The 26687-nt window shown below is 41.0% G+C and overlaps 1 protein-coding gene across 1 annotated transcript in view; it reads right to left on the reverse strand.

Moving 5' to 3' along the window:
• The window catches only part of LOC148997638 (prostaglandin F2 receptor negative regulator-like), a 54581-nt gene that overhangs the window by 20290 nt on the left and 7604 nt on the right, over positions 1-26687 (reverse strand). The window contains exons 3-4 of the mRNA XM_089120265.1: positions 22874-23293; positions 19276-19417 (exon numbers count right to left, since the gene is read on the reverse strand). Of these exons, the coding sequence (XP_088976391.1) occupies positions 19276-19417; positions 22874-23293 (562 nt within the window). The remainder of the gene's footprint in view (positions 1-19275; positions 19418-22873; positions 23294-26687) is intronic.

Consider the following 26687-nt stretch of genomic DNA (forward strand, 5'->3'; position numbering starts at 1 on the left):
ATTCGATATATCGTGCACCCCTACTCTCAGGGAACCAGGGTTACATACGTAACCTGAGACGTTCCCTTTCAAGGAAACTTGAGCTGCGTTGAGACACGGTGGGAACCCCATACCCACTACGCCATAATGAAAAATGCCCGATCTGTGTGAAGTCCTTGCGCACACTAAGAAGCAAGCAACCTAGCCCCAAGAGTGGAAAGGTCTAGGTCGTAAAATCTGACAAATGTGTGTGGTGAGGACCAACCTGCTGCATTACAAATGTCCTGAAGCGAAACACCTGAAATTAAAGCCTTAGAGGCAGCCACACTCCTAGTAAAATGGGCCCGAACTGTATCCTAGGTGAGGACCGTCCGGCCGCCTCATAAGCAATAGAGATAGCCTCAACTACCCACTCGCTCATCACTTGTCTCGATGCAGGGCAACCTTTCTTGGTCGAACCGAAACAGACAAATAACTGCTCTGATCTCTGCCACAGAGCAGCTCTGTGAATGCAGGCATCCAAAGCGCTAACGGTACATAACAGATTGAGATTTTCCTGATCTGGGGTATTGGCTGCCTATTAAACATCGTATAAATTTTAAAATGTTGCTGATTACTTATAAAGCACTAAATGGTTTAGCTCCGCAGTACCTGAGCAAGCTCTTAACGCATTATAGTCCTTCACGTCTATTGCGCTCCAGCCAGTTGATAATACCTAGAATATCAAAATCGACTGCTGGTGGTAGATCCTTTTACTATTTAGCACCAAAACTCTGGAAAAATCTTCCTAACATTGTCCGGGAAGCAGACACAATCTGTCAGTTCAAATCTAGACTGAAAACACATCTCTTTGGCCTAGCATACACATAACACACTATCGACTTCAGCCGGAACTGGGAACACGTCCCGTAAATCCTGATGTACATCAAAAGAAGGTACATCAAAAGAAGGATGGCGTCTAAGCTAATGTCAGTTTCTCTGTTTATCCCGAGGGACCCTCCATGGTGGACCTGCGCCTGGACCCATCCCGACTCATCCTTAAGTGCCGCCCTCATCGACACGACAGCCGTTGGCACTGATCCTCAACATCTCGTCTCCAAACCGGCATGATTACTTCGACTTCCAAACAGATGGAAATGGACAATTTCTCTTAAAGGGGGGGTTGACTGCTTTTTTTCTTTGCATGATTGTATTTATGGGGTGCAATATAACATGTATTCGTGCTTTTTCTTTTTTAAGTCTTATTTTTCATAAACTTCACATTTATTGTCAGCCGCGCTCTCCTCTGTCCCCTGAACGAGCGGTCGACTTCCTGATTCTATGAAAACACTCCCTCAGAAACACGTAGTGGGCTCAGATTGGTTAGTTTGGGCCGGTGTGTTGTGATTGGCTAAACTGTCGCTCACGTTGTCCGAAAGGTTAACGCCCATTACCTTTACGGGCGAAACATGTATGTCATGAGCTCCGGTCCAGATGTAAATATGTGTCGAACTGCAGTATCAGTTTGAGGCAGAATCAGACCGAGAAAGCCGCGATGAAGAGAGTCAAACAGAACCTCACCACACACGGCTCTTACTAAACGTTTCTGAATGACAATTTGCTACATTTTTTAACTTTATACATGTTTGTTTTACACAATAGCAACTGACTGGCAACAATAGCAACTGACTGGCTACTAATGTACTCAAACACCGTTGGCATGTTTACGTTCTTGATCAAATCGAAAATAACGCCATAAAGCATATATACATGAAAAATACGTTTAAAACATTAGTACTTATAGAAAATTCAGGTCCATAATGTTTTTACGCGTTTGTCGTAGACACAAAAAGCATAGGCTATGCTAACTAGTAGTGGCTATAAAGCCAGCGCTGGCATTTGAAAAAAATAAAACACAAGGCTACGTCGGAAATTATACATGCAAATACATTTAAAATGATGAAGTCTTAGCCTACTTACATATTGTGGCCCAACAACTGCTGCCTCTTGTTTTAAAGTCGGAACTGCTTCATGTTTTAGTAACAGTTTCTTGTTGAATCCGGTGTTGAACTCATGGAGATTCTGGAAGCTGTCTTCCGTAAAATGTGCAGCACAGAGAGCTAGATTACCATAGTCATTTTCAGGAACATAATCAAACATAAATTGTATCCATTGTTGAGGAAGTATAGCGTCCATGGGAAGCCCGAAACACAGAAGACCTGACAGCTGCGTGAACAACACACTGGATGAGTCGATGTGCCTCAGAAATATGCGCATGCCATTTTCTGCATATTCCGGAGGGAGGGTTGATGCAAATGTGTGGGTTAGTGACGTACCGTAACCCAGCTGTAGTCCCAATTGAGTCGTTTTTGTAGGCAATATACTTCCTGATTTTTAAAAGACGATATCTCTGCTTATAACGATAACATTACACACTATTTAAAATTAAAAAAGTGAAATCGCAGTCAACCCCCCCTTTAATGTTTCAATCCAATTTGTTTTGTAATCACTGTTCCTTCGTTGGCCAGAGGAGAACTGGCCCCCGACTGAGCCTGGGTTCAGGTTTTTTCTCCATTCAATTGCCTGATGGAATTTTGGTTCCTTGCCACTGTTGCCTTGCTTTTGGCTTGCTTAGTTGGGGACATTTAATATTCAACAATATTATTGATCCGTGTTGTATTATTTTAATGTTATCACTGTGAAGCTGCTTTGATACAATCTGTATTGTAAAAAGCGCTATATAAATAAATGTGACTTGACTTGACTTAAACGGGGGAGGACAAAAAGCCTACAGCACAATATCATCCATCCCATTTGTGGGGACCTTAGGAATGTAAAAATGCCTTCACCATACCAGGTGCAAATTCCAAACATGAAGGAGCCACCAACAGGGCTTGCAGATTTCCAGTTCTCTTGGTAGAAGAAATAGCCGGAAGAAATAAAGTTTTTAGTGTAAGGAACTTCTCTGAAACCTCTTTGATTGGCTCTAAGGGAGCCAATGCCAGACCCTCAAGTACAATGGCCAAATTCCAAGCCGGTGCTCTAGAGTGCAATGCAGGCCTCAATGTATCACGAAGAAAACAAGTGATAAGAGGATCTCTCCCAAGAGAAGAAGCCCCCAGAGGGGAGCAATAGGCAGATATAGCCGTTACGTCCACCTTTAAGGTGGAGGGAGATAATCCAACAGAGAAACAGTTTTGTAGGAAATCAAGAACTGTATCAACCGGGCAGTTAACAGGATTAAAAAAACGTTCTCCACACCATTTAGAGAACAGTTTCCATTTCAAAGAATATAGTTTTCTCGTGGAAAGAGCTCTGGCTTGAAGGATGGTCTCAACGACCTCAGTCGAGAGTTTCCTCAACTCAGAGCGAGGGTGAAATATCATGCCCCCTGCTTGGGAAAGTAAGTCCCTCTTGATAGGAATCTCCATAGGAGACTAGGTCTGAGAACCACACTTTGGCTAGCCAGTGCGGGGCTAGTAATAATAGATGAGCCCCTTCCTGAAAAACCCTTTCCTGAACTCCCGGGAGCATTGATATCAGGCTGAAAGCGTACAGGTTCAGGTTCCGAGAGGAGCTAGATATGCTTGGGAGAACCAAAGTGGACAATGGGTTGTATCGTAAGATGCAAAAAAATCGACCCGGGCTTGAATGAAGTTCTCCCATAGGACCTCCACCACCTCGGGGTGAAGTCTCTATCCCCCAGGCCTCAGCCCCTGTCTTGACAGTAGGGGTGTGCAAAGCAGCCGGTATTTGTATCTGTATTTGTATTTGTTCAGGGGGGAAAAGTATTTGTATTTGTATTCGAGTAAAATTCAAAATAGGCATAAAATCTTTAATTTACTTTATAGTGTATGGATTCTTTAATTATATCCATTATAATAATTATGGATATGCAATATTGGTTGATGTTTTTCTATAAATCCAGCAATGAACATGTAACAAGAAAAGTAATTGAAAAGAAAATAACAGTCAGCCATTACCTCATGAACCATGGTTAAACCAACAACTAATGAAATAAAATTGTGAACATTATGAACACCACGGTGGAGGACGCTGAACAGACAGAATAAGTTATGGATAATGTATAGCGAGGAGGTTGATTATGAGCCCGACAAGAAGCCCGAAGCCCAAATAAATCAACAATTTGACTCAAAATATGGATATAAAAAGGAGTTTATTGATTTAAAAAAAATGATTGTATCGCTTCCGCTAAAAAAAGAAAAATAGTCCGTTCTGTCTCTACGTTTAGAATCCATGGCAACGCTCTGTTTTTCATGGCAACGGTGTGTTCTACTTATAAGCAGCGGCCTGTTATAATAACAGACCGCATTCTACATTAGAATTCAACCAAGCCACATAAGAAACAAATAATTACCGTTACCGAGCTAACAGAGCTACGTAAACAGAGCGAACATGAGAGCACCCGTCTGCAGACGTCAATAATGGAATATACTCCAGATCAAACTCCGCTTCCCGAAAGTTATAAACTGCCTCCGGAACTTAGTTAAGGTACAAACATCTATTCAACAAAAATAGTGATGCAGTTAAGTGTTTTTTCGCTCAGCCGAGCCCTCTCTGTTGCTGTGTGGAGCAGCCTGTGTCAGTCACCTCTTCCTGAACGTCACTCACTCAACTCGCGCACTGCGGTCTGAGGAACGCAGCTTTTTGATATAAAGTATTTCTTGTTCCCGAATACAAATATTTTTTTAAGTATTTGTTCGGAATAAGTATTCATAAAAAAACACATTATTTGTGCCTTTCTGAATACCGTATTCGGATTCGGCTCCACCCCTACTTGACAGGATATTTGCTTCTACATTCAGACACCCTGGAATATATACTGCCCTGAGTGACAGTAATTTCGGATCTGATGAGCCAACTTGCATAATAATCGGGACCTCAGACCCCCCTGATGGTTGATGGTTGATCGGAACCTCAGACCCCCCTGATGGTTAATGTAAGAGACCACCAATGTGTTGTCCGTGTGGACAAGCACATGACGGCCTTTCAGGTCTGGTAGGAAGTATTTGAGAGCCGGAAATAGTGCCATCATCTCTAGTTGATTTAAATGGCAAGATAGCTGATGGTCCTGCCAGAGACATGTTTCCAAGCGACACTCGTGACTCATGACCATCCCCCAGCCTGTAAGGAAAGCATTCGCTGATAGCGTAATGCTTTGACAAGTAGCCCCCAAAACTGGGCCCTGGGCAAGGAACCAAGATTTCTTCCACATGACCAAGGCACTTAGGCATTGCCGCTTGACCTTGATCGTGCAAAACGGATTTCCCCTCGGAGAAAACCCCTTGGTTCTGAGCCACCACTGCAGAGGTCTCATGTACTGAAGGCATTGGACGCAGCTGCCATCAGCCCCAACAGTCTCTGAAGCTTTTTTACAGTGAGTGACTTGCCTAGTTTTACATTCTTTACGGCAGTGAGAATCGCAGAAATACATTCAGGAGAAAAACGTGCCTGCATTGTGGTTGAATCCCACACCACCCCAAGAAAGGTGGTCCTCTGTGCTGGGAGGAGCACACTCTTCTTGGTGTTTAGCCGCATCCCCAATTTATTTATGTGAGACAGAACGACATCTTGATGCCGAACTGCCAACTGATTGGTCTGAGCTAGAATCAACCAGTTGTCAATATAATTTAATACACGAATGCCCTGGAGTGTCAGAGGAACCAGCACTGCATCCATGCATTTTGTAAAGACCTAGGCCAAACGGATTTTGATAAACCTAGGCCAAACGGATGGACCCAATATTGGTATGCTTCGCCCCCGAAAGCAAACCTCAGGAACTTCCTGTGATGAGGATGTATGGATTCTCTTGGTCGGCGTTACGTCACTAATCATGTGACCTGCATAGCAACCAGTGTTGTATAAAGTAGAAGTAGAAGTAGAAAAAAAGTAGAAGTCCTGCCATGTGTTTATTCCAGCCATGAACTGATCGACAGTTGATTAGGGCTGATTTCTGTCTCCTGACTGAAAAACTGCTAATAAGCAAATCCAGGTGATTGGAACAAAATACTGAGGCGGACTTTTACTTTCTGAACCTGGACTTTACTCCTCTGAAGAGAACAGAAAAGGAGAATGAAATCACCTGAAGAGAAGACATTAAATCTGAAGATCTCAGCAGAGGAGGATTGAACAACTCCACAAACAGCATTACCAGCTTCACTTATTACTAACCAGACTGACTTTATTTCTGTCAGACTTCTACAGAAGATTTCATTGAGAATTAACAGAGGTTTACTCTGTGTTTCATTTGAAGTCACCATACCATCAGAATCTCTGAAGGAGAAAATCGTAATTGGTTACCATTATAGAGATCAGTGTAGAGATCAGAGATCAGTCTTTAGTTGGGCTCTTGAGCCTTACATTAACTTTAGGTTTTGTTTGACTGTTGTATCTGAGTTAAAACAGTCAGATGAACAAAGAAAAAAACATACAAACTAATAGTTTTGGTTATATTGTGACAATCGTCATTTGAATTTAGTATTTGTGATTTATTTTGTTGGTTACAGCATAACTGAGATTCTGCATAAATATCCAGAATTTATAATTTAAAGGATTTCTTAAAAGTTGTAAAAAAAAAAAAAAAAAATCTTTATTGAAGGCACACACACAGACCTCAAGATTCAGTCAATGCTTCTCAACAACGGTGACGAGTAGAATATTCAATTAGGAAAAGTAATTTACATAGACAATTCAGATCATAATTTATTCATGCCGCAATGCATGATGGGAGCCATTAATGACTTGTGATTGGTGGCAACAAGGATTATGTGGTCACCACGGTTGAGATTCACAGGCTGATTATTGATGTCCGTGTTTCTAAATAAATGCATTTGAAAGTGATTTGATCAGAATAATTTATATTATATATTTTGGAATGTCAGAAAAATATTGGTAATCATATGCTTTATAATCATTAAAATGCTGCTATCAAGTTAGACCAAATTATATGAAAAGTTTCATTTTATACATCACAGCATTATTATGCCAAAACATCCTACACTGACAGATCACAGATGTTTTTGTTCATTTGACTGTTATAAATTAATAACAGCAGTCAAACAAAGTTTAAGTGAAAGTAAAAGTGTCAAGAGCCCAACTAAAGCAAACACTGATCTCCATAACGGTGACTTACAATTTGTGATTTTCTCCTTCAGTGATTCTGCTTGTGATCATCAGGTGTCTTCAATAATGCTCAATCACTAAATTAGTCACTTAACTATCTCATTAACTTTAACACTCTTGAGGGTTAATTCAACACTCGTATTGTCCATCTGAAAGCAGGTGAAGGTGATTTACTACTAATCAAGGAACCGGCTTCACTGATTAGACGTGCATAACAATATTGTGCTATACATCGCTCAGCCCTAGTCACAGGTTTTGTTTTTTTGTAAATAATTTGTCAAAATAATTATTATATTCAAATACCACAGTGAATCAGGCTTTTTCATGATGATTATAAAACCATCACCAGGTAATGTTCATCACCTGATTCCATTGAACTTTTTTTACTGTAAATGTGTTTGACAAACACACTGTCACAGCAGACAGAAGAGATCAAATATATTATAAGAGTAAAGAGCCTGGCTAATGGAAACACTAATCACTGTTATGGTGACTTATGAAACTGAGATAAACCTCTGTTAATTCACAATAAAATCTTCTGTAGAAGTCTGACAGAAATAAAGGCATTCTGGTTAGTAATAAGTGAAGTTGGTAATGCTGTTTGTGGAGTTGTTTAATCCTCCTCTGCTGAGATCTTCAGATTTAATGTCTTCTCTTCAGGTGATTTCATTCTCCTTTTCTGTTCTCTTCAGAGGAGTAAAGTCCAGGTTCAGAAAGTAAAAGTCCGCCTCAGTATTTTGGTCCAATCACCTGGATTTGCTTATTAGCAGTTTTTCAGTCAGGAGACAGAAATCAGCTGAAATGAACTGTCAATCCGTTCATGGCTAAAAGTAAGACATGGCAGAATTTCTACTTTCTACTTCTACTTTATACAACACTGATAGCAACCATCCACGAAGAGTAAAACAAACCGAAGTCAATGCCCGAGGCAAATCAAAAAGGTATCTATTCACAGAAGTTTTGCTGTGGATTATGTCAGTTATGGATACTCACGGATAGGGGTACACCCCCAGGTGTGTTAATTTAACACTGGAGTTTTTGCTGTGTACGAAGTGTGTAATTAACTGACGAGCTGAGCCATATCGCATTAAATATCGCTGGTGATATGTCCTCAATTTTAATGCGATTTGGCTCAGCTTGTCAGTGATCTACGGCTCTTTGTACTAGGGCTGGGCGATATATCGCATGATATTGTTATGCGCATCTAATCAGTAAAGCCGGTTCCTTGATTAGCAGTAAATCACCTTCACCTGCTTTCAGATGGACGATATGAGTGTTAAATTAACCCCCAAGAGTGTTAAAGTTAATGAGATAATTAAGTGATTAATTTAGTGATGATTGAGCATTATTGAAGACACCTGATGATCACAAGCAGAATCGCTGAAGGACAAAATCACAAATTGTAAGCCACCGTTATGGAGATCAGTGTCTGCTTTAGTTGGGCTCTTGACACTTATAGATACAGTCGGTTGGTCTGGGAACGCCCCCGGGAACGCCCCGTCACGTGGTGTGAATTTTGCCCGTGGGGGAAAACATTGCCTTGGCGCTCATTGAAATACATTGAATTGACAATCATGCCGAAGAGTTGCTGTGTCGTTTTCTGTACCACCAATAAACTAACAAATTATAAATTGAAGTTCTACAGCCTTTCTTACATACATACAGAACCGGATAGGAGGACAAAATGGCAAAATTAATCATATCTTATTAGATTACTGTATGAGTAGAGGTCCCTGTGTGATAGTAGTAGATGTTTAACATCCCTTACGGAAAAGAACTATAGTAATCCTATGGCTATTAGTATTCTATAGTAGTGTATAATACTTCTATGATGTTCTTTAATACCTCTATACTTCTAGGCTATGTCCCAAAATACTATAGTATTCATATAGGAATATTAACGTTACTACAATATTTTGTCCTAAAATACTACAAGTTTCCTTTAGTTGTTTTTCATAAGGGATGTCTCAGTCACATTAGCGTTATTAGCTGAAGGTTATCAGACTGCAGTCTGTGAGAATTTGGATAACTGTCAGCAAAGTCCCTCTGCAACTTCGTAGCTACTACTGATCACCGTTTTACAAAAGGATTAATAGTTTTGAGTGAAGCATACGTACAATTGGTAAGTGACATGGTTTTATGGACTTATAGTAACTTACACGCAAGTTGATTGAGTAATAGGCTTGTGTTGCAGCTTCCGCGATGTCTTACCTGGAGATTCAACCAGATAACAATAGTCTGGAAACGACACCTCCGGCCATTTGGTGGGTCATTGACCCAGTTTTTAATTAAATAAGGGCAATCATAACCTATTACAGTTCATTTTGCAATGTACCGTTGTCGGTCGGCAGGCAAAAATGACTCGCAATATGACATATTTTGTCATTCAAATACATAGGATGACCATGCTGCTTTCCCCCACGCCGACCACGCCCCCCAACTATGACGCGTTGCCGACTGTATGTATACTTACACTTTAAATTTTGTTTGTTTGCTGCTATTGATTTATAGCAGGCAAATAAGAAATCTGTGATCTGATAGGGCATTATTATTGTTAGGATGTACCAACGGCCAGAGGTATAAATGAAGTGACAAGGGCAGAAAAACACAGTCCAGTGTGGTTTTAATTCCAAAAGGTGCAAAAAGAAAAATCAATATCCATCAGGAATAGGCAAATCTTCAGAAAAACAAATCAAAAATCATAATACGAAAGAAAATAAATCAAAATTGATTTACATAAACGAATGTCAGTTGGCTATGCCAATATACAGGCCCACAACTACAAACGAGCTTTTACCTCTCCACACCTCTCCCTTCCCCCAAAATGGCTGCCTGTTTTATAGGCCTAAACTCCTCCTATTTTTGGGAAATGCCATTTTAGGGAGAAACCTCTAAATTACAAAGAGGTGACAAGACATAAACAAACAAACTGTCATTATATTTCAACTCTAAATCATACATCATTTATATCCAGTACAATTTAAAGGGCTCAAACCAATAAAGACAACACATATAGGAAGAAAACTTACAAACAGGGTTCCCTCCCTCCCCCATGAGGTCAGAATCAGATGGAGTAATCTTCCATGAGCACATGCTAGTTTAAAAATGGCTACTTCCTTGTGTACTGGTTTGGCAATTGAGGGTTGTACTGGAAGGTATGTGTAGCTGTTTGAAATTAAATAATCCCTTGTTGTATAAAGTGTTTTGGTGTTCTTTTCTGTGAAAATGTTTAATCGTCATGTGCTACTTACTAATCATTAAACATTTTAAACACCTAAACTAAAAACTTGATGCACCTGATGGGATGTTACAACACAAAACAAAATGGCTACCAACATACAATCACAAAAAGAATTGTGTATTTTGCCAGTATTTAGTTTGCGTGTATGTGTAATGCTGAAACAGTTTGTTGAGTGCGCATACCCAGTCTCAATCCTTTCAAAATAAAAGTCTTGAGTCACAGTCAGTCTGTGACATTTCCCCCTCCTTCTCCAGACACCTCTTGAGGTGTCCTTGAGAGGAAGTCAGCTGTGCAATTTTGAGTCCCAGTCCTATAAAGCACTTCAAAATCAAAAGGTTGAATGGCCAAGAACCACCTTGTGATTCTGGCATTGGTGTCTCTCATCTGTCCTAACCAGGCCAGAGCCCGATGATCAGTCTCTAACCGGAACTTGCGTCCAAGTAAGTAATAGCGCAGAGAGTCCAAAGCCCACTTAACAGCAAGACATTCTTTCTCGACTGTTGAGTACTTTGTTTCCCGAGGAAGGAGCTTCCGACTGATATAGGCCACAGGCTTAAGTTGTCCTTGGGCATCTTGTAATAGTACAGCACCAATGCCCTGGTCAGAAGCATCAGTCTGTACCGTAAAGAGTTGTTCAAAGTCAGGACTCTGGAGCACTGGTGCTTTGCATAACGAGTCCTTCAAGTCCCGGAAGGCTCTTTCGCAGTCCGTTGTCCAGACCACCTTGTTGGGCTGACTCTTCTTAGTTAAGTCAGTCAGGGCAAGTGCCCGGTCTGAGAAGTTCGGTATGAAGCGTCGGTACCAGCCTATTAGCCCCAAGAAAGACCGGACTTGTTTCTTTGTGTTTGGTCTTTCTGCATTCTTAATGGCCTCCACCTTTCCGACTTGCGGCCTGACCACCCCATGACCCAGCACAAAGCCCAAGTACTGAGTTTCCATCTTGGCCAGTGCACATTTGTCAGGGCGAATTGTCAGTCCAGCAGCCTTAATTCGATTTAACACCTCCTTAAGATGTCCCAGGTGTTCCTCCCAACTCTGGCTGAAAATGATGATATCATCCAGGTAAGCTGCAGCAAATGACTCTGTCCCACAGAGTATATGGTTCATCATTCTTTGGAATGTAGCTGGAGCCCCATGAAGTCCAAAAGGAAGAACCTGGAACTGATAATGCCCAAAGGGAGTCTTGAAAGCAGTAAACTCCTTGCATTCTGGTTTCAGAGGAACTTGCCAATACCCCTTGCAGAGGTCTAATGTGCTGAGGTATTTAGCCCTGCCCAGTCGTTCCACCAGCTCATCCACCCTTGGCATGGGGTACGGATCGAACTTACTGACGCTGTTCAGTTTGCGGAAGTCCAGACAAAACCGAAGAGAGCCATCCTTTTTGGGAACCAAAACAATAGGACTGCTCCACTCACTAGTGGATGGCTCTATCACTCCCAGTTCCTGCATGGTGTTTAGCTCCTGCTTCATTACTGACAGTAGTCGTTCTGGTACACGGTAGACTGGCTGGCGAATGGGTTTGGGATCTTTTAGGATGATGGAGTGAGAGACTAGGTTTGTCCTACCGGGTGTATCCATGAAGAGCTGATCAGGCAAGCACTCGGACAGTTGCTGTCCTTGCTCCTCGCTCAGATGTTCTAGGCTCAGTTCACTCTTGCCTTGCCGACCAGGGATGTACTGCTCTTCGACCTCCTCCTCCTCCTCCACTGCTTTCACAAACAGGGCGTTGTCAACCACTGAGTCTGTTGCACCCCGTACAGGTTCTGCTGACTGAGCCCGCGGATGCCATTTCTTAAGCATGTTGATGTGGAAGATTTGAAGTGGGTGGTTCCTTGAGGGAATTTCAATTTCATAAGTCACTGGACCTACTTTCCGCTTGACTTCGTAGGGGCCCTGCCACTTTGCCACCAGCTTATTCTCTGATGTGGGTAACAGTAACAGGACATCCTCACCAGGTTGAAAACTGCGTGTTCGTGCTGCCTTGTCATACCATGCTTTCTGCTGGGCTTGTGACTGTAGCAGATTCCTTTGAGCAAAAGCAGTGGTCTTTTGTAGTTGCTCTCTCATCTTGATGATGTAGTTAATGATGTTTTGCTTACTGGGCCTGTCTATGTCTTCCCAGCTCTCTTTCAGCACATCCAAAGGTCCTCTAACAGGGTGGGCATAAAGGAGCTCAAAAGGTGAAAACCCTGTTGAGGCCTGTGGTACCTCTCGGTAGGCAAACAAGAGAAAGGGCAGCCACTTATCCCAGTCCTTGCCCGTTTCAGAGACAAATTTCTTGAGCATTGCCTTCAGGGTTTGGTTAAACCTTTCCACTAAACCATCCGTCTGTGGGTGGTAAGGAGTGGTTCGTACTCTCTTAATCCCTAACAGCTGATATACTTGTTGTAATGTGCGGCTCATAAAGTTGGGACCTTGGTCTGTGAGGACTTCCTGAGGTATGCCTACTTGTGAGAAGAATTTTATGAGTGCTGAGGATATTTGCTTAGCAGTAACTTCTCTGAGTGGGAACGCCTCAGGGTACCTCGTTGCATAGTCACAAATGACTAAAATGAACCTATTCCCTGCCTGGCTTCTCTCTAAAGGGCCAACAATATTAACTCCAATTCTCTGAAAGGGCGTGTCAACAACGGGTAATGGTATAAGCGGAGCATGAGCAGGTGTGCGACCAACAGTAAGTTGACATTCAGGGCATGTTTTGCAATACTCTTTAACATCACTGTACATTCTTGGCCAATAAAACCTCTTAGCGATCCGCATGAATGTCTTCATAAACCCCAAATGGCCTGCCCAGGGAATTGAGTGTCCCATTGCTAACACCTCCCTCCTCTGTATCTTGGGTACAACCAGCTGTGTTCCCTCCTCCTTACTCTCTCTGTACAGGAGTCCGTTTTCTAACACATATCGCTCATCTGACAAAGTGGTAACCCCTTCCTTCTCGCTAACATGCTGAAAACAATCAGCTAAGGTGGGATCCTCTTGTTGGAGCTGTGCTAGATTGTTATGAATGACAATATCTGTCTCACACAGTTCAGGTTCCTCTGTCCGTATTCTCGCTGTTTCTGAGGTCTCCATTACTTTTTCTACCCATTCTCTACGCTGCTGCATTCTGGCTTCCTCAGTAGGTCTGGATTCTCCTAACACCTCCTCTGAGCAAAAAGGCATCATCTGCAGAGCTTTAACAGTTTCTGATGATGGGATAGATTGTACTTTCTGCTTGGCCTGAGCCCTTGTCACTACACCACACCATGCTGTTCCCTGCACCAATTCGGCCAAAACCGGAAAATCTGTACCTAACAGAACAGGATATGGCAAATTCTGGGCTACTCCAACTTTCATCAGGTATGGCTGGTTATGCACCTCAATATAGACTTCAGCTGTAGGCAACTCACTGTTATCACCATGCACACAACAAACAGTCACAGTTTCTTCCTGACTCCAGCTATCTCTGGGTATATATCTGGCTTGTATCAAAGTACGAGCACATCCTGTGTCAACCAAAGCTGAAAGTGGTTTGCCATTCAACAAAACTGTGATAACTGGTTCTGTGTCATGTGTGGGAAATAATGTCTGCACTGGCCTTGGAACATAACAGAGACTAGTTGTGTTCGACTTTTTCAATGGACAGTCTGGCCTAGTATGTCCTGGCTCCCCACAATTAAAACACACAACTGGTTGCTGCACTGTGGGTGGTGATATGGAAACAGGTGATGTGGATTTAGGGTGTGTAGACTTCCGAATCTTAAAATGGCTTTGAGAGATTGAACTCACCCCAGACCCCTCAGACTTACCCTTAGAATATGGTAGTATGCCTGCATAACAGAAGTTTCCAGGTCCCCTCCTTGCAGCAATGTAGGTCTCCACTAGGTTAGCAGCTTCGGCAGCAGTGGCTGGGTTATGTTCCCTGACCCAAGTCCTTATATCTGGGTACAGCACCCGCAGATATTGTTCAAGCACGATAACCTCCATAAGGTGATCTTTGCTATTTTGGCTGAACTGGACCCACTTGCAGAACAAGTCCTTAAGCCGTGTATATAATTCTCGTGGTGACTCATCTGCCGGGGTGCTCAAAGCACGGAACCTCATCCGATATGTCTCAGGACTGATCTCATACTTCCTTAGTATAGCTTCTTTAAGCTGGTCATAGTCCTGGGTTTGGGAAGGGTTTAGGGCCACAAAAGCACTCCTGGCCTTGCCTGTAAGTAATGGTATGAGCCGAACTGCCCAGTCTCCCTTTGGCCACTGGTACACAGCCGCCAGTCTTTCAAAAGTGGTCAAGAAATGTTCAATGTCATCAGTGTCCTCAAGCCTAGCCAAACGTGGCTCTTGGTCCAACACCCTCAGCACTGAACCATCTGGAGCTGGAGTTTTACCTCTGCTATGCTCCATATCCATTTGTAATTGGGTGACCTGATGGCTGAGTACTTTGTAGTGCTGCTCTCGCCGTGCTATCTCCCTTTCCTGACGCTCGTCCCGATCTTGCTGGAACTGCATGAAGGTCTTGAACATCTGTGCAAGAGTTGTAATTGCAGCATCCCCTCCAGTAGTCAAGACCTCCTCAGGTGGCCAATTCTCTCCTTGGGTTTCTCCTACTGCACCTAGGTCCTCCTCCCGCACTGTGCCTTCCTCAGGCTTACTTCTCGTTTTAGGCGGCATGTCAGAAGAAGAGAGAAAAAAAAAATCCCCACTTGTCACTCGACCGGTACTAATCCCACTTCTGACACCACTTGTTAGGATGTACCAACGGCCAGAGGTATAAATGAAGTGACAAGGGCAGAAAAACACAGTCCAGTGTGGTTTTAATTCCAAAAGGTGCAAAAAGAAAAATCAATATCCATCAGGAATAGGCAAATCTTCAGAAAAACAAATCAAAAATCATAATACGAAAGAAAATAAATCAAAATTGATTTACATAAACAAATGTCAGTTGGCTATGCCAATATACAGGCCCACAACTACAAACGAGCTTTTACCTCTCCACACCTCTCCCTTCCCCCAAAATGCTGCCTGTTTTATAGGCCTAAACTCCTCCTATTTTTGGGAAATGCCATTTTAGGGAGAAACCTCTAAATTACAAAGAGGTGACAAGACATAAACAAACAAACTGTCATTATATTTCAACTCTAAATCATACATCATTTATATCCAGTACAATTTAAAGGGCTCAAACCAATAAAGACAACACATATAGGAAGAAAACTTACAAACAGGGTTCCCTCCCTCCCCCATGAGGTCAGAATCAGATGGAGTAATCTTCCATGAGCACATGCTAGTTTAAAAATGGCTACTTCCTTGTGTACTGGTTTGGCAATTGAGGGTTGTACTGGAAGGTATGTGTAGCTGTTTGAAATTAAATAATCCCTTGTTGTATAAAGTGTTTTGGTGTTCTTTTCTGTGAAAATGTTTAATCGTCATGTGCTACTTACTAATCATTAAACATTTTAAACACCTAAACTAAAAACTTGATGCACCTGATGGGATGTTACAACACAAAACAAAATGGCTACCAACATACAATCACAAAAAGAATTGTGTATTTTGCCAGTATTTAGTTTGCGTGTATGTGTAATGCTGAAACAGTTTGTTGAGTGCGCATACCCAGTCTCAATCCTTTCAAAATAAAAGTCTTGAGTCACAGTCAGTCTGTGACAATTATGTTTTGACATAATCATGCTTGCTCTATAAAATTAAATCTATTCAGGTGATTTGCTTTCATTTTTTAGCAACAGTTTTGTGGTTGAATTGCATATCTGTATTTTTCTTAACCTCCTAAGACCCGAGTTTTAGGTGGAAAAGTCCAGGGGTCAGAAAGTAAAAGTACTGCCACATTTTTATTCCACCCACAGCAAAAACTCCAGTGTTAAATTAACTTTTCTGGGAGTCTCTTTGGATCCAGACTCAAGAGTGTTAAAGTTAATGAGATGATTAAGTGATTAATTGAGTGATGATTGAGCATTATTGAAGACACCTAAAGCAGAATCACTGAAGGAGAATGTCACATTTTTAAAGTCACCATTATGGAGATCAGTGTCTGCTTTAGTTGGGCTCTTGACTTTTAAATCATTAACTGTTGATGTTGTTTGGCTGCTGTACATGAGTTATAACAGCCAGATGAACAACAAGGAAAGCTGATGCGCTGAGGTTGGTTATGTTTTGACTAATCATCATTTGTCAGGAAACTCATTTGCAGAGTTTAACCTTTTTGATTACACAGTATAACATTTTCAAAAATGTAAATATTATCCATAAGATTTCTTAAAAGCTGTTCTATTCTAAATACTTTATGGGCACACAGACATCAAGAATCAGCCAGTGATTCTCAACAATGGTGACAATTATAAAGCATGTTGCAGTTCATTCTGGGTGCCACCAATCAAAACTCATTCATGGCTCCCATCATGCATTGCGGTATGAATAAATAATGATCTGAATTGTCTTAGTAATTTCCTTTCCCTATTTTAATATTCTGCTTGTAACCATTGTTGAGATTCATACACTGAATCTTGATGTCTGTGCGTGCCTAAAAGGAAGATTTTTATTTTTCAGAACAACGTTTAAGATATCATTTGGTTTATTTTGAAAAATCTGGATCTAATGTTATAAAATCACAGTGATGCTGTTATGATCATTGTACTTTTAAATCAGAGAGTAGGCTTTAAATGAGTTTAATGATTCAGATCTAATGATGATTGTCCTAACATGATCTTCAACATCTGATCTGATCTCTTTGTTCATCCAGCTGTTAAAACAGCTAAACAAAATCTTTAGTAAATCATTTAAAGGTCACCTGCCCAACTAAAGCAAACACTGATCACCATAACGGTGACTAAAAATATAGATTTTCTCCTTCAGTGATTCTGCTAGTTAACATCAGGTGTTTTCAATAATATCCCAATCATCACTCAATTATTCACTTAATTATCTCATTAACTTTAACACTCTTGAGTCTGGATCCAAAGAAACTCCCAGTAAAGTTCATTTAACACTGGAGTTTTTGCTGTGGGTGGAATAAACTTATGGCAGGACTTTTACTTTCTGACCCCTGGACACACAACCAATAATGTGATGTCCACGTTTGTGGACAACCAGGTCTTAGGAGGTTAAACTTAAAATTTGTAATATATATTCTGATCAAATCACTCTCATCTTTATTTAGAAACACAGAGATCAATAATCAGCCTGTGTATCTCAATTGTGGTGACAAAATTAATCCTTGTTGCCACCAATCACAACTCATTAATGGCTCCCATCATGCATTGCGGTATGAATAAATTATGATCTGAATTGTCTATGCAATTTACTTTTCCTACTTGAATATTCTACTCGTCACCGTTGTTGAGAAGCATTGACTGAATCTTGAGGTCTGTGTGTGCCTAAAGGAAAGGTTTGTTTGTTTGTTTTTTAACAACTTTTGAGAAATCCATTATATTATATTTAACATTCTGGACATTTATGCAGAATCTCAGTTATACACTAACCAACCAAATAAATTATAGTCATAAATATCAAATAATGAATGTCATTATATGACCAACATCATTGTATAATTGTTTATATTTGTTCATCTGACAGATATAACTCAGATGCAACAGCAAATTAAAATAAAAATATATATTATAAGGGTCAAGAGCCCAACTAAAGCAAACACTGATCTCCATAACGGTGGCTTACAATTTTTGATTTTTTTCCTTGTGATTCTGCTTTAGGTGTCTTCAATAATGCTCAATCATCACTCATTTAATCACTTAATTATCTCATTAACTTTAACACTCTTGAGTGTGGACTTATACACTCCCAGGTGTGTTAATTTAACACGGGAGATTTTGTCATGACGAAGAGCCGTAGTTACCTGACCAGCTGAGCCATATCGCATTAAATATCGCTGGCGATATGTCCTCGATATTAACGCGATTTGGCTCAGCTTGTCAGTGATCTACGGCTCTTTGTAGTAAATGCCACTCCATCTGAAAGCAGGTGAAGGAGATTTACTACTAATCAAGGAACCGGCTTTACTGATTAGATGCGCATAACAATATCGTGCGATATATCGCCCAGCCCTACACTTTGCTTGTTTTTTCTCTTTGTAATATATACATTGTGTGATTTGACAGACATTAAATGGACAAGGACAGTATACAGAGAGCGCTTGCTGAAGGCACAGAAGCTGTCGCAGACTGTATTCGGGGGAGCTTTATAGCTTCCTGGTCTATGACGTCAACTACCTATTACGTTTCGCACTTCTATTGGACTGATTATGTTGATTATGTGGACTGAGCATTCCCACTGCGTCTGAATGCAGCTCGAGTTCCCTTGAAAGGGAACTTCTCAGTTTCAAACATATCGTTGTAAATGTACCCTTAAATGTGCAAACAAGATAATCGACAAGATACACCTGAACTCAAATCAATTAGTTATTAACCATAGTGACAAACAGGGACAGAATGGAGAACTGACCTAATGGGCTCTATGCACGGCGGTATTTCCGGTGAAGCATTAGGGATGCTCGATAACTTGCGCCGATCATAGAGTCCAATGCAATACCGAGAATTTATATTGAATTTTATACTCCATGGTTATACTAATGAAACGTTAGTCACAAAAACAGATAAAACAGACACCCCACATTGTGTTTATGCTTCTTTTTAAAATTATATTAAATAAACATAACTATATATAAAATTACATCTAAACGTATGTACGTTTCATTTCAAAGACGGGAGGACAGTAAATTTTGAAGACTCTGCCATAATCCCGTTTTCCTCGGTTTTCCTCCGCTTTAATCTACACAACTGGAAATGGACGAGCATCCTTGCGTCAAATGCGGAACTTATGCGTGCATATAGCCCATTAGCAGACAAGAGGATGAACATAAACTCAAACATGAACTGAACAAAAAACATCAAAACATAGACTGAAAGCACGCCAACACTTACTTGTTGCCTTCCTCTTGTTGCGTGCGTGGCAGCGACAGACACAGATGACACAGATGATGAAGAGAACCAGCAGGGAACTCGCTCTTCCCGTCAGGATCACCAGCATCCACCGGAAGTCCAGACCAAACAGCAACTTCTTCTTCTCAAGTCACATAATGATCAAAACAAAGAAAACTTTTCATCACCACTATTTATAATTTGATATGACTTTAAAGAGGCTACATGCGTTTTCCTGAAATTTAGACTCGCGACTGACACCTGTGGTCAAAAAACAGAACTGCTCTTCCTTTCTGCTCGCTCTCGCAGCGCGCACTCGTACGTGCACACTTCACAAGTCATCTGCTGCAAGGAGGTCAACATTATGTTTACATAGGTAAGAACAGTTAAATACATATATTGTTTGAGATAAGTGTTCTGTTTGCGAGTGTAGGCTACTTGCTGACTAGCAGTGGTGGGCTGGCAGAGTGATCTGAGGGTTTTCACCGACGTCACGTTCTGGGCGGTAACCCGGATGAGCGGCCATTATGGAGGCACTCGGATGTAAACAACAGCATCGACTGCACTGTTAATGTACAACTGAACTAGGGCTGGGCGATATATCGCACAATATTGTTATGCGCATCTAATCAGTAAAGCCGGTTCCTTGATTAGCAGTAAATCCCCTTCACCTGCTTTCAGATGGACGATATGAGTGTTAAATTAACCCTCAAGAGTGTTAAAGTTAATGAGATAATTAAGTGATTAATTTAGTGATGATTGAGCATTATTGAAGACACCTGATGATCACAAGCAGAATCACTGAAGGAGAAATTCACAAATTATAAGTCACCGTTATGGAGATCAGTGTTTGCTTTAGTTGGGCTCTTGACACTTTTACTTTCACTTTAAATTTTGTTTGTCTGCTGCTATTGATTTATAGCAGCCAAATAAGACGTCTGTGATCTGTTTAGACATAATCATGCTTGATCTGAAAAATGAATACTATTTGGGTGATTTGCTTTAATTTATTAGCAACAGTTTTGTGGTTGAATTGGACATCTGTATTTTTCTTAAACTTAAAATTTTTAATATATATTCTGATCAAATCGCTCTCATCTTTATTTAGAAACACAGAGATCATAATCAGCCTGTGTATCTCAATTGTGGTGACAAAATTAATCCTTGTTGCCACCAATCACAACTCATTAATGGCTCCCATCATGCATTGCGGTTTGAATAAATTATGATCTGAATAATCAAGGAACCAGCTTTACTGATTAGATGCGCATAACAATATCGTGCGATATATCGCCCAGCCCTAGTCTGTGTAATTTACTTTTCCTAATTGAATATTCTACTCGTCACCGTTGTTGAGAAGCATTGACTGAATCTTGAGGTCTGTGTGTGCCCAATGGAAAGGTTTTTTTTTTTTAAACAACTTTTGAGAAATCAGTCTATTATATTTAACATTCTGGACATTTATGCAGAATCTCAGTTATACACTAACCAACAGAATAAATTATAGTCATAAATATCAAATGATGAAAGTCATTATATGACCAACATCAGTTCATTATTGTTTATTTTTGTTCATCTGACAGATATAACTCAGATGCAAAAGCAAATTACAATATAAAATATATATTATAAGGGTCAAGAGCCCAACTAAAGCAAACACTGATCTCCATAACGGTGGCTTAAAATTTTAGACTTTTTTTCTTCTGATTCTGCTTTAGGTGTCTTCAATAATGCTCAATCATCACTCATTTAATCACTTAATTATCTCATTAACACTCTTGAGTGTGGACTCATATACACTCCCAGGTGTGTTAATTTAACACGGGAGATTTTGTCGTGACGAAGAGCCGTAGTTCACTGACCAGCTGAGCCATATCGCATTAAATATCGATATCGATATGTCCTCGATATTAACGCGATTTGGCTCAGCTTGTCAGTGATCTACGACTCTTTGTAGTGAATGCCGCTCCATCTGAAAGCAGGTGAAGGTGATTTACTGCTAATCAAGGAACCGGCTTTACTGATTAGATGCGCATAACAATATTGTGCGATATATCGCCCAGCCCTACTTGTAAGCATTTGACTATTTTTTTTTTTTACACATCATATTTATGGTTAGAGTTAACTTACTACATTAGCCTAAATCCATGGTTCTGTTAGGCTGATTTGTGGACAGAAAAAGCCTTCTAAGTGTTTCTCCTGGTTTCCATGTCAGCGCTGTTTGATCTGATATGGTTTATCACAGAACTCTGCGCCGAATTGGAGTGTTTCTTACTGGATCTCGTGTTATTAATTCTGAGGCGAATTCAATGGATTTATTTACTGGATCTCCTAGTAACAGTAGTTGCGTGAGCGAGATCGGCCCGCGACTGGCAAGTTCGGGGCTTTATTTTACTGTCAATGGTTCGGATCGCTGCTGCTGCTCCACGGTCCTAATCATATAGCCTACGAGTGGCGTATTTTCGTTCCACTTTCATTTTGTTTGCATTCGCTGCTAGGTAACGACTAACAGTCGATAGATCGCTGATTGCTCAGACGCACGTCAGGTTGTGATATTTGTCTCCGTCTCCTTCCCATGGACGTTTACGCGCGCTATTCTTGTCACGGATTCATTGACGCGCCCCTTCCACGCTTTACCATGCGTTTAACGTGTGGCAAATTTACTGGTCGCTCATGTTTGACTGGATGTAAAATTCAGTCGCACACTCTCATTTCTGACTCTCACTCTATTTCTGACGTCACAAACCACATTGTAACCAATCAGATCAACGTGTGATCGACAACCAGTGGATCTCTGAGTGGAGGCGGGGCTCATTTGCATATTCATAGACCGAGCATACTGAATGAGACAAGGGTGTCGAGTTACAGTCAAAATATTTTAAGACATTAAGAAAAAAAAAAAACATTTAAATATTGTCACTTTGGTGATCAAAGAGGAGTTTTAAAGGGATAAGTTATGAACTACAGGTGGACTTTAAGGACCAAGGCCACTTAATTTTTTTTTGCTATTTCTTTCTGGAAATGTTGTCACATCTTTATCTCAAGTCATCAAAAATGGAGAACAAATCATATTTCATAATAGCACTGCACATTACTCATATGGCATAATACCAGCTTCATTTTAAAGCATAATCTCACAATCATGTCAAGGATCAGGACTAAGGCTGGGTCTCGTAACAAAATGTTATGACAAAATACCGATACCTTGAACAAAATATTCGATACGATACCTTGAACCGATACCGGTACCTGAACGATACCTTTTTCGATACCAATTTTATGTAACCAGTTTTAATAATATAACCTAAATTTGTATTTTATTTTTCAGTTTGTTGACTATTTCACACTCATATTTCGAGTATGTAAAAAAGCACCAATGCTAAAGTTTAACCACTTAGGTACCGAAATTTGGTACCGAAAAACAAGAGATCTTTCGATACTTGGTAGTACCGAGACAATACAGTCGGTACCTAAAAAGTACCGAACTCGGTACCCAGCCCTATTCAGGATTCATCAGCTTCCCAATGTTTCACTGATCAATTCCCATGATCGCAGTCACAATATCCAGTACAGCCTGAGAAGAGAGAGAGCCGGGACTCACCTGTGGGCGTAACCACGACCTTCCCCATGTCCTCGGACTTCTCCAGGATCTTCCTCCATCTTCTTCCCTCTTCCCCCTGCCTCACCCACTCCTGGGCCGCACACACGTACTGCCCTTGGTCTGACGGCTTCGCTCTCTTCAGGACTAGTCCGTAAAACCCCCCTCCTCGAAAGTCCAAGCGCAGCCCCCCGTCTGTGTAGCGCTGCGTGTAGTTGCTGCCGACACTGATCTTATCATCCGGCCCGAAGGTCAGGATGTCCTCGAGCGGGCCGGTGCCGCCTCTCCTGAGGGACCAGGACACGGAGAGGAAGTTGTGCTCTGTGAAGCCTCGCGTCACGTTGCACTGAAGCTCCAGGGGTTCTCCCTCGGACACCGCGGACTTGGGGATGGCGGGAGAAACCTTCAGACTGTCCCCGATCACTGGACACAACAGAGGACACTTTAACATGTGCATTGTGGGATATACAGGGATATACAGGAGGATCTGTTACAGAAATGCAATATCATATACACAACTGTGTGTTAAAGCTGCAGTAGGGAGTTTTGAGAAAACGTTGACTTAGTCTGAAAATTTGCTCTCTGCTCTGCTGTGCTACAGCCCTCCCTCCACAGCTCGTCCCCCACAGCAGAGCCGGTCGTGAACAGTAAACAGGGCCACCAATGACGGTGGATAAACAGTTATGGCACATTCACTGATAGGGACTAAACGTCAACAATATGCTTTACATTGACTATGGCCTGCCCATACTTTGACTACAAACTTGGTCCTCAAATCCTTATGTATTTTGCAATACATGTAACTTTATGTTGTACTCTTTCTATAAGTTATAAATAGCTAGTAAGATAACGTTAATATATAATGTCGATATATAATGCTAGATAAGTTGTGCTAGTACATTATTTCAGCAACATGTCAAGCCAGTGAATTAGCAGGTTTCAATTGTTGCTTAGCAGCAGACATTTGATCAACATGTTTGCGGCTACAATGAGCTGACAAATTAGACAAGATTGTTTATCGTCATCGGCCTTTTCCCCTTTACCTCTCTGTTTTATGAGCAGGTGTCCCTCGAGAATTGGCAGTTTAGGGTACTTCTCCGTCATAAGCACAACTGCAGCTCGCCGAGCAATCTTGAGTTTGAACGACGGTACGCGCTCGCGCTGTGCAAGGGAGGGGTGTGATCAGCGCGTACACGAGTGTGATTGACACTGCTAAGACACTCCTCCTGGCTCTGATTGGGTTGTCTCTGACGGGAGCGTTGTGTTTCTGCAAATGGCAATAGGACCACTGGGAGGAGCCAGAGGAGCTTGATTTTTTCACAGATTATCTGTCTCATATTCTACTGTCAGGACATAATGACAGTTTTAACAAATATGTAAAAAATATTTTTTATAAAAGTTACTTACCCCAGCTTTAAAGGGTTAGTTCACCCAAAAATGAAAATTCTGTCAGTATTTACTCACCCTCATGTTGTTCCAACCCCGTAAGACCTTCGTTCATCTTCGCAACACAAATTAAGATATTTAAGATATTAAGATCGCTCCTGCATACAGTCCATAGGCTTCTTGAGGGAATGACACTTGCTGGCCTCCAAAAGTCATTAAAGACATTGTTAAAATAGTCCAAGTGACTACAGGGGCTCAATCTTAAGTTTATCAAACGACGAGAATACTTTTGTGCGCAAAAATAAACAAAAATAACGACTTTATTTCAACTATTCACTTCCTTCTCTATGGGCCTGTAGTCAGTTAACGTAGTGTGATTGCATAGAGCTAAGTCACACGTAGGCTCACTATTGGCCGACGCTGGTCATGTGTGTGATGCGTGTGACGTACAATAACAGAAGCTTACGCTATTAAACTAGTAACCTGACTCGAGGCAGAGGGAGAAATAAACGAATAGTTGAAATAAAGTTGTTATTTTTGTTTGTTTTTGCGCACAAAAGTGTTCTCGTCGTTTGATAAAGTTAAGATTGAGCCCCTGTAGTCACTTGGACTATTTTAACGAAGTCTTTAATTACTTTTCGGGGACAGCAAGTGTCATTCCCTCAAGAAGCCTATGGACTAGTATGCAGGAGCGATCTTAATATCTTAAATATCTTAATTTGTGTTCCGAAGATGAACGAAGGTCTTACGGGGTTGGAACAACATGAGGGTGAGTAAATACTGACAGAATTTTCATTTTTGGGTGAACTAACCCTTTAAGTAGTGTATGAAGACCTCACTTAATGAACCGTTATGTGTTTATTAGCTTAGAACGAGCCATTTCTCTCTACACACACACCGCGAATCGCCTTACATCGACATGTTTCTACGGTGGCCCTAAAGGGACAAACGTGTTTCGTCACTAATGTTGTTTTTCAAGTCAGTGAATAAAACACTGACACAATGATGAACACATTACAATAATAGTCGGAATAACATTTTTTACTGAATTATGGAAACCTAATTTCTTAATTTATCTTTGTAAAGAAACCTCAACTGGCGACTCTCTGCTGTCTCAGACGACATCACTTCCTGTCAGCCACCGTAACTTCTGTTGGGTGCAATTCACAACCTCACCACTAGATGCGCTAGAAATTACACACTGCAGCTTTAAAGCAGGCGGGGGAGGAGATGTGTGGTTCTACAGGTGAACTGTGTGATTTCCACGTCACCAGACCTGTCTTCCATTGTTGGGACAAACAGATAATCACACCCCAATCTCAAAATGTTATTTTCAACCCGGTCTGGCTCTTCAAAATTGTAATTTTGTTGCAGAAATAGCACACTTCACCAGTAACAAGACAGCTGGAATCAGCACTAATACAATATTACTGGGATATGATGAAGAAAAAACATACATTACACTGTTTCTTGATCATCAGATCATCATATTAGAGTGATTTGTGAAGGATCATGTGACACCGAAGACTGGAGTAATGATGCTGGACTTTGATCACAGGAGTAAATTACACTTTGCTATATAGAAAACAGATGATTTACACTGGAATAATAGTTTATAGTTTTACTCTTTACTCCATATTTGGTCAAATAAATGCAAACTTTCAACTCCTTTCAGGCCAAAACAAATATCTTCAAGAAAATTATTATTAGGGCTGGGTAATAAATATCGATTTCTCGATATTAATCGATTCTCATTTTTACAAACCGATATCGATTCTTAAATCTCAAGAATCGATTAGTGTATCGTGCAGGGTTCTCAAGTCTCACGCATTGGCCGTGAGACACGCGCATTTCGACCGGTTCACACGCTCACACGCCACACTGTGTATTTCTCACCCTGAAAAGGCAATGCCAACCAAGTTGTCCTGGCTGAAAGCTTTCTAACGTTGTATACGAGGCGCAGGCAAACAAAGTGAAGTTTCCTGCCGCCAACGCGTATCTCCGCCAGATTGCGTTCGTTACTAGGCAACATATACGCGCGCTGCGTGCACCACTGATCTATACATGACATGTCATTCAGTAGCGCGAACACACGGAAATGGACGGAACATCCTCGGCCACCGTACGTTCGTTACTAGGTAACCAACAACATCGCGCGAACACATGTGTCGTGATAGAGAAGAAGGTAAGATGGAAGAAGCTCGTCTAACATTTTTAGGCTAGAACATTAAATTTATATAGCCCATCGTACATTATTATTGATGCAGTCAAAAACTCTACAACTACTTTGCAACCAGGCTCAGTTTGGCTATCTTACGTTATCTGAAACTAAGAGAAATGTTAGTGGGTATGGAAAGGAATGAAGATTTACTCATTTTATTTTAAATTAGATTATACTGTAATATTCTAGTTACATTAAGGATGTATTACA

The sequence above is a fragment of the Pimephales promelas genome, chromosome 2 (genome assembly GCF_988280905.1).
Source record: "Pimephales promelas chromosome 2, fPimPro1.hap1.1, whole genome shotgun sequence".
NCBI classification, from domain to species: Eukaryota; Metazoa; Chordata; class Actinopteri; order Cypriniformes; family Leuciscidae; genus Pimephales; species Pimephales promelas.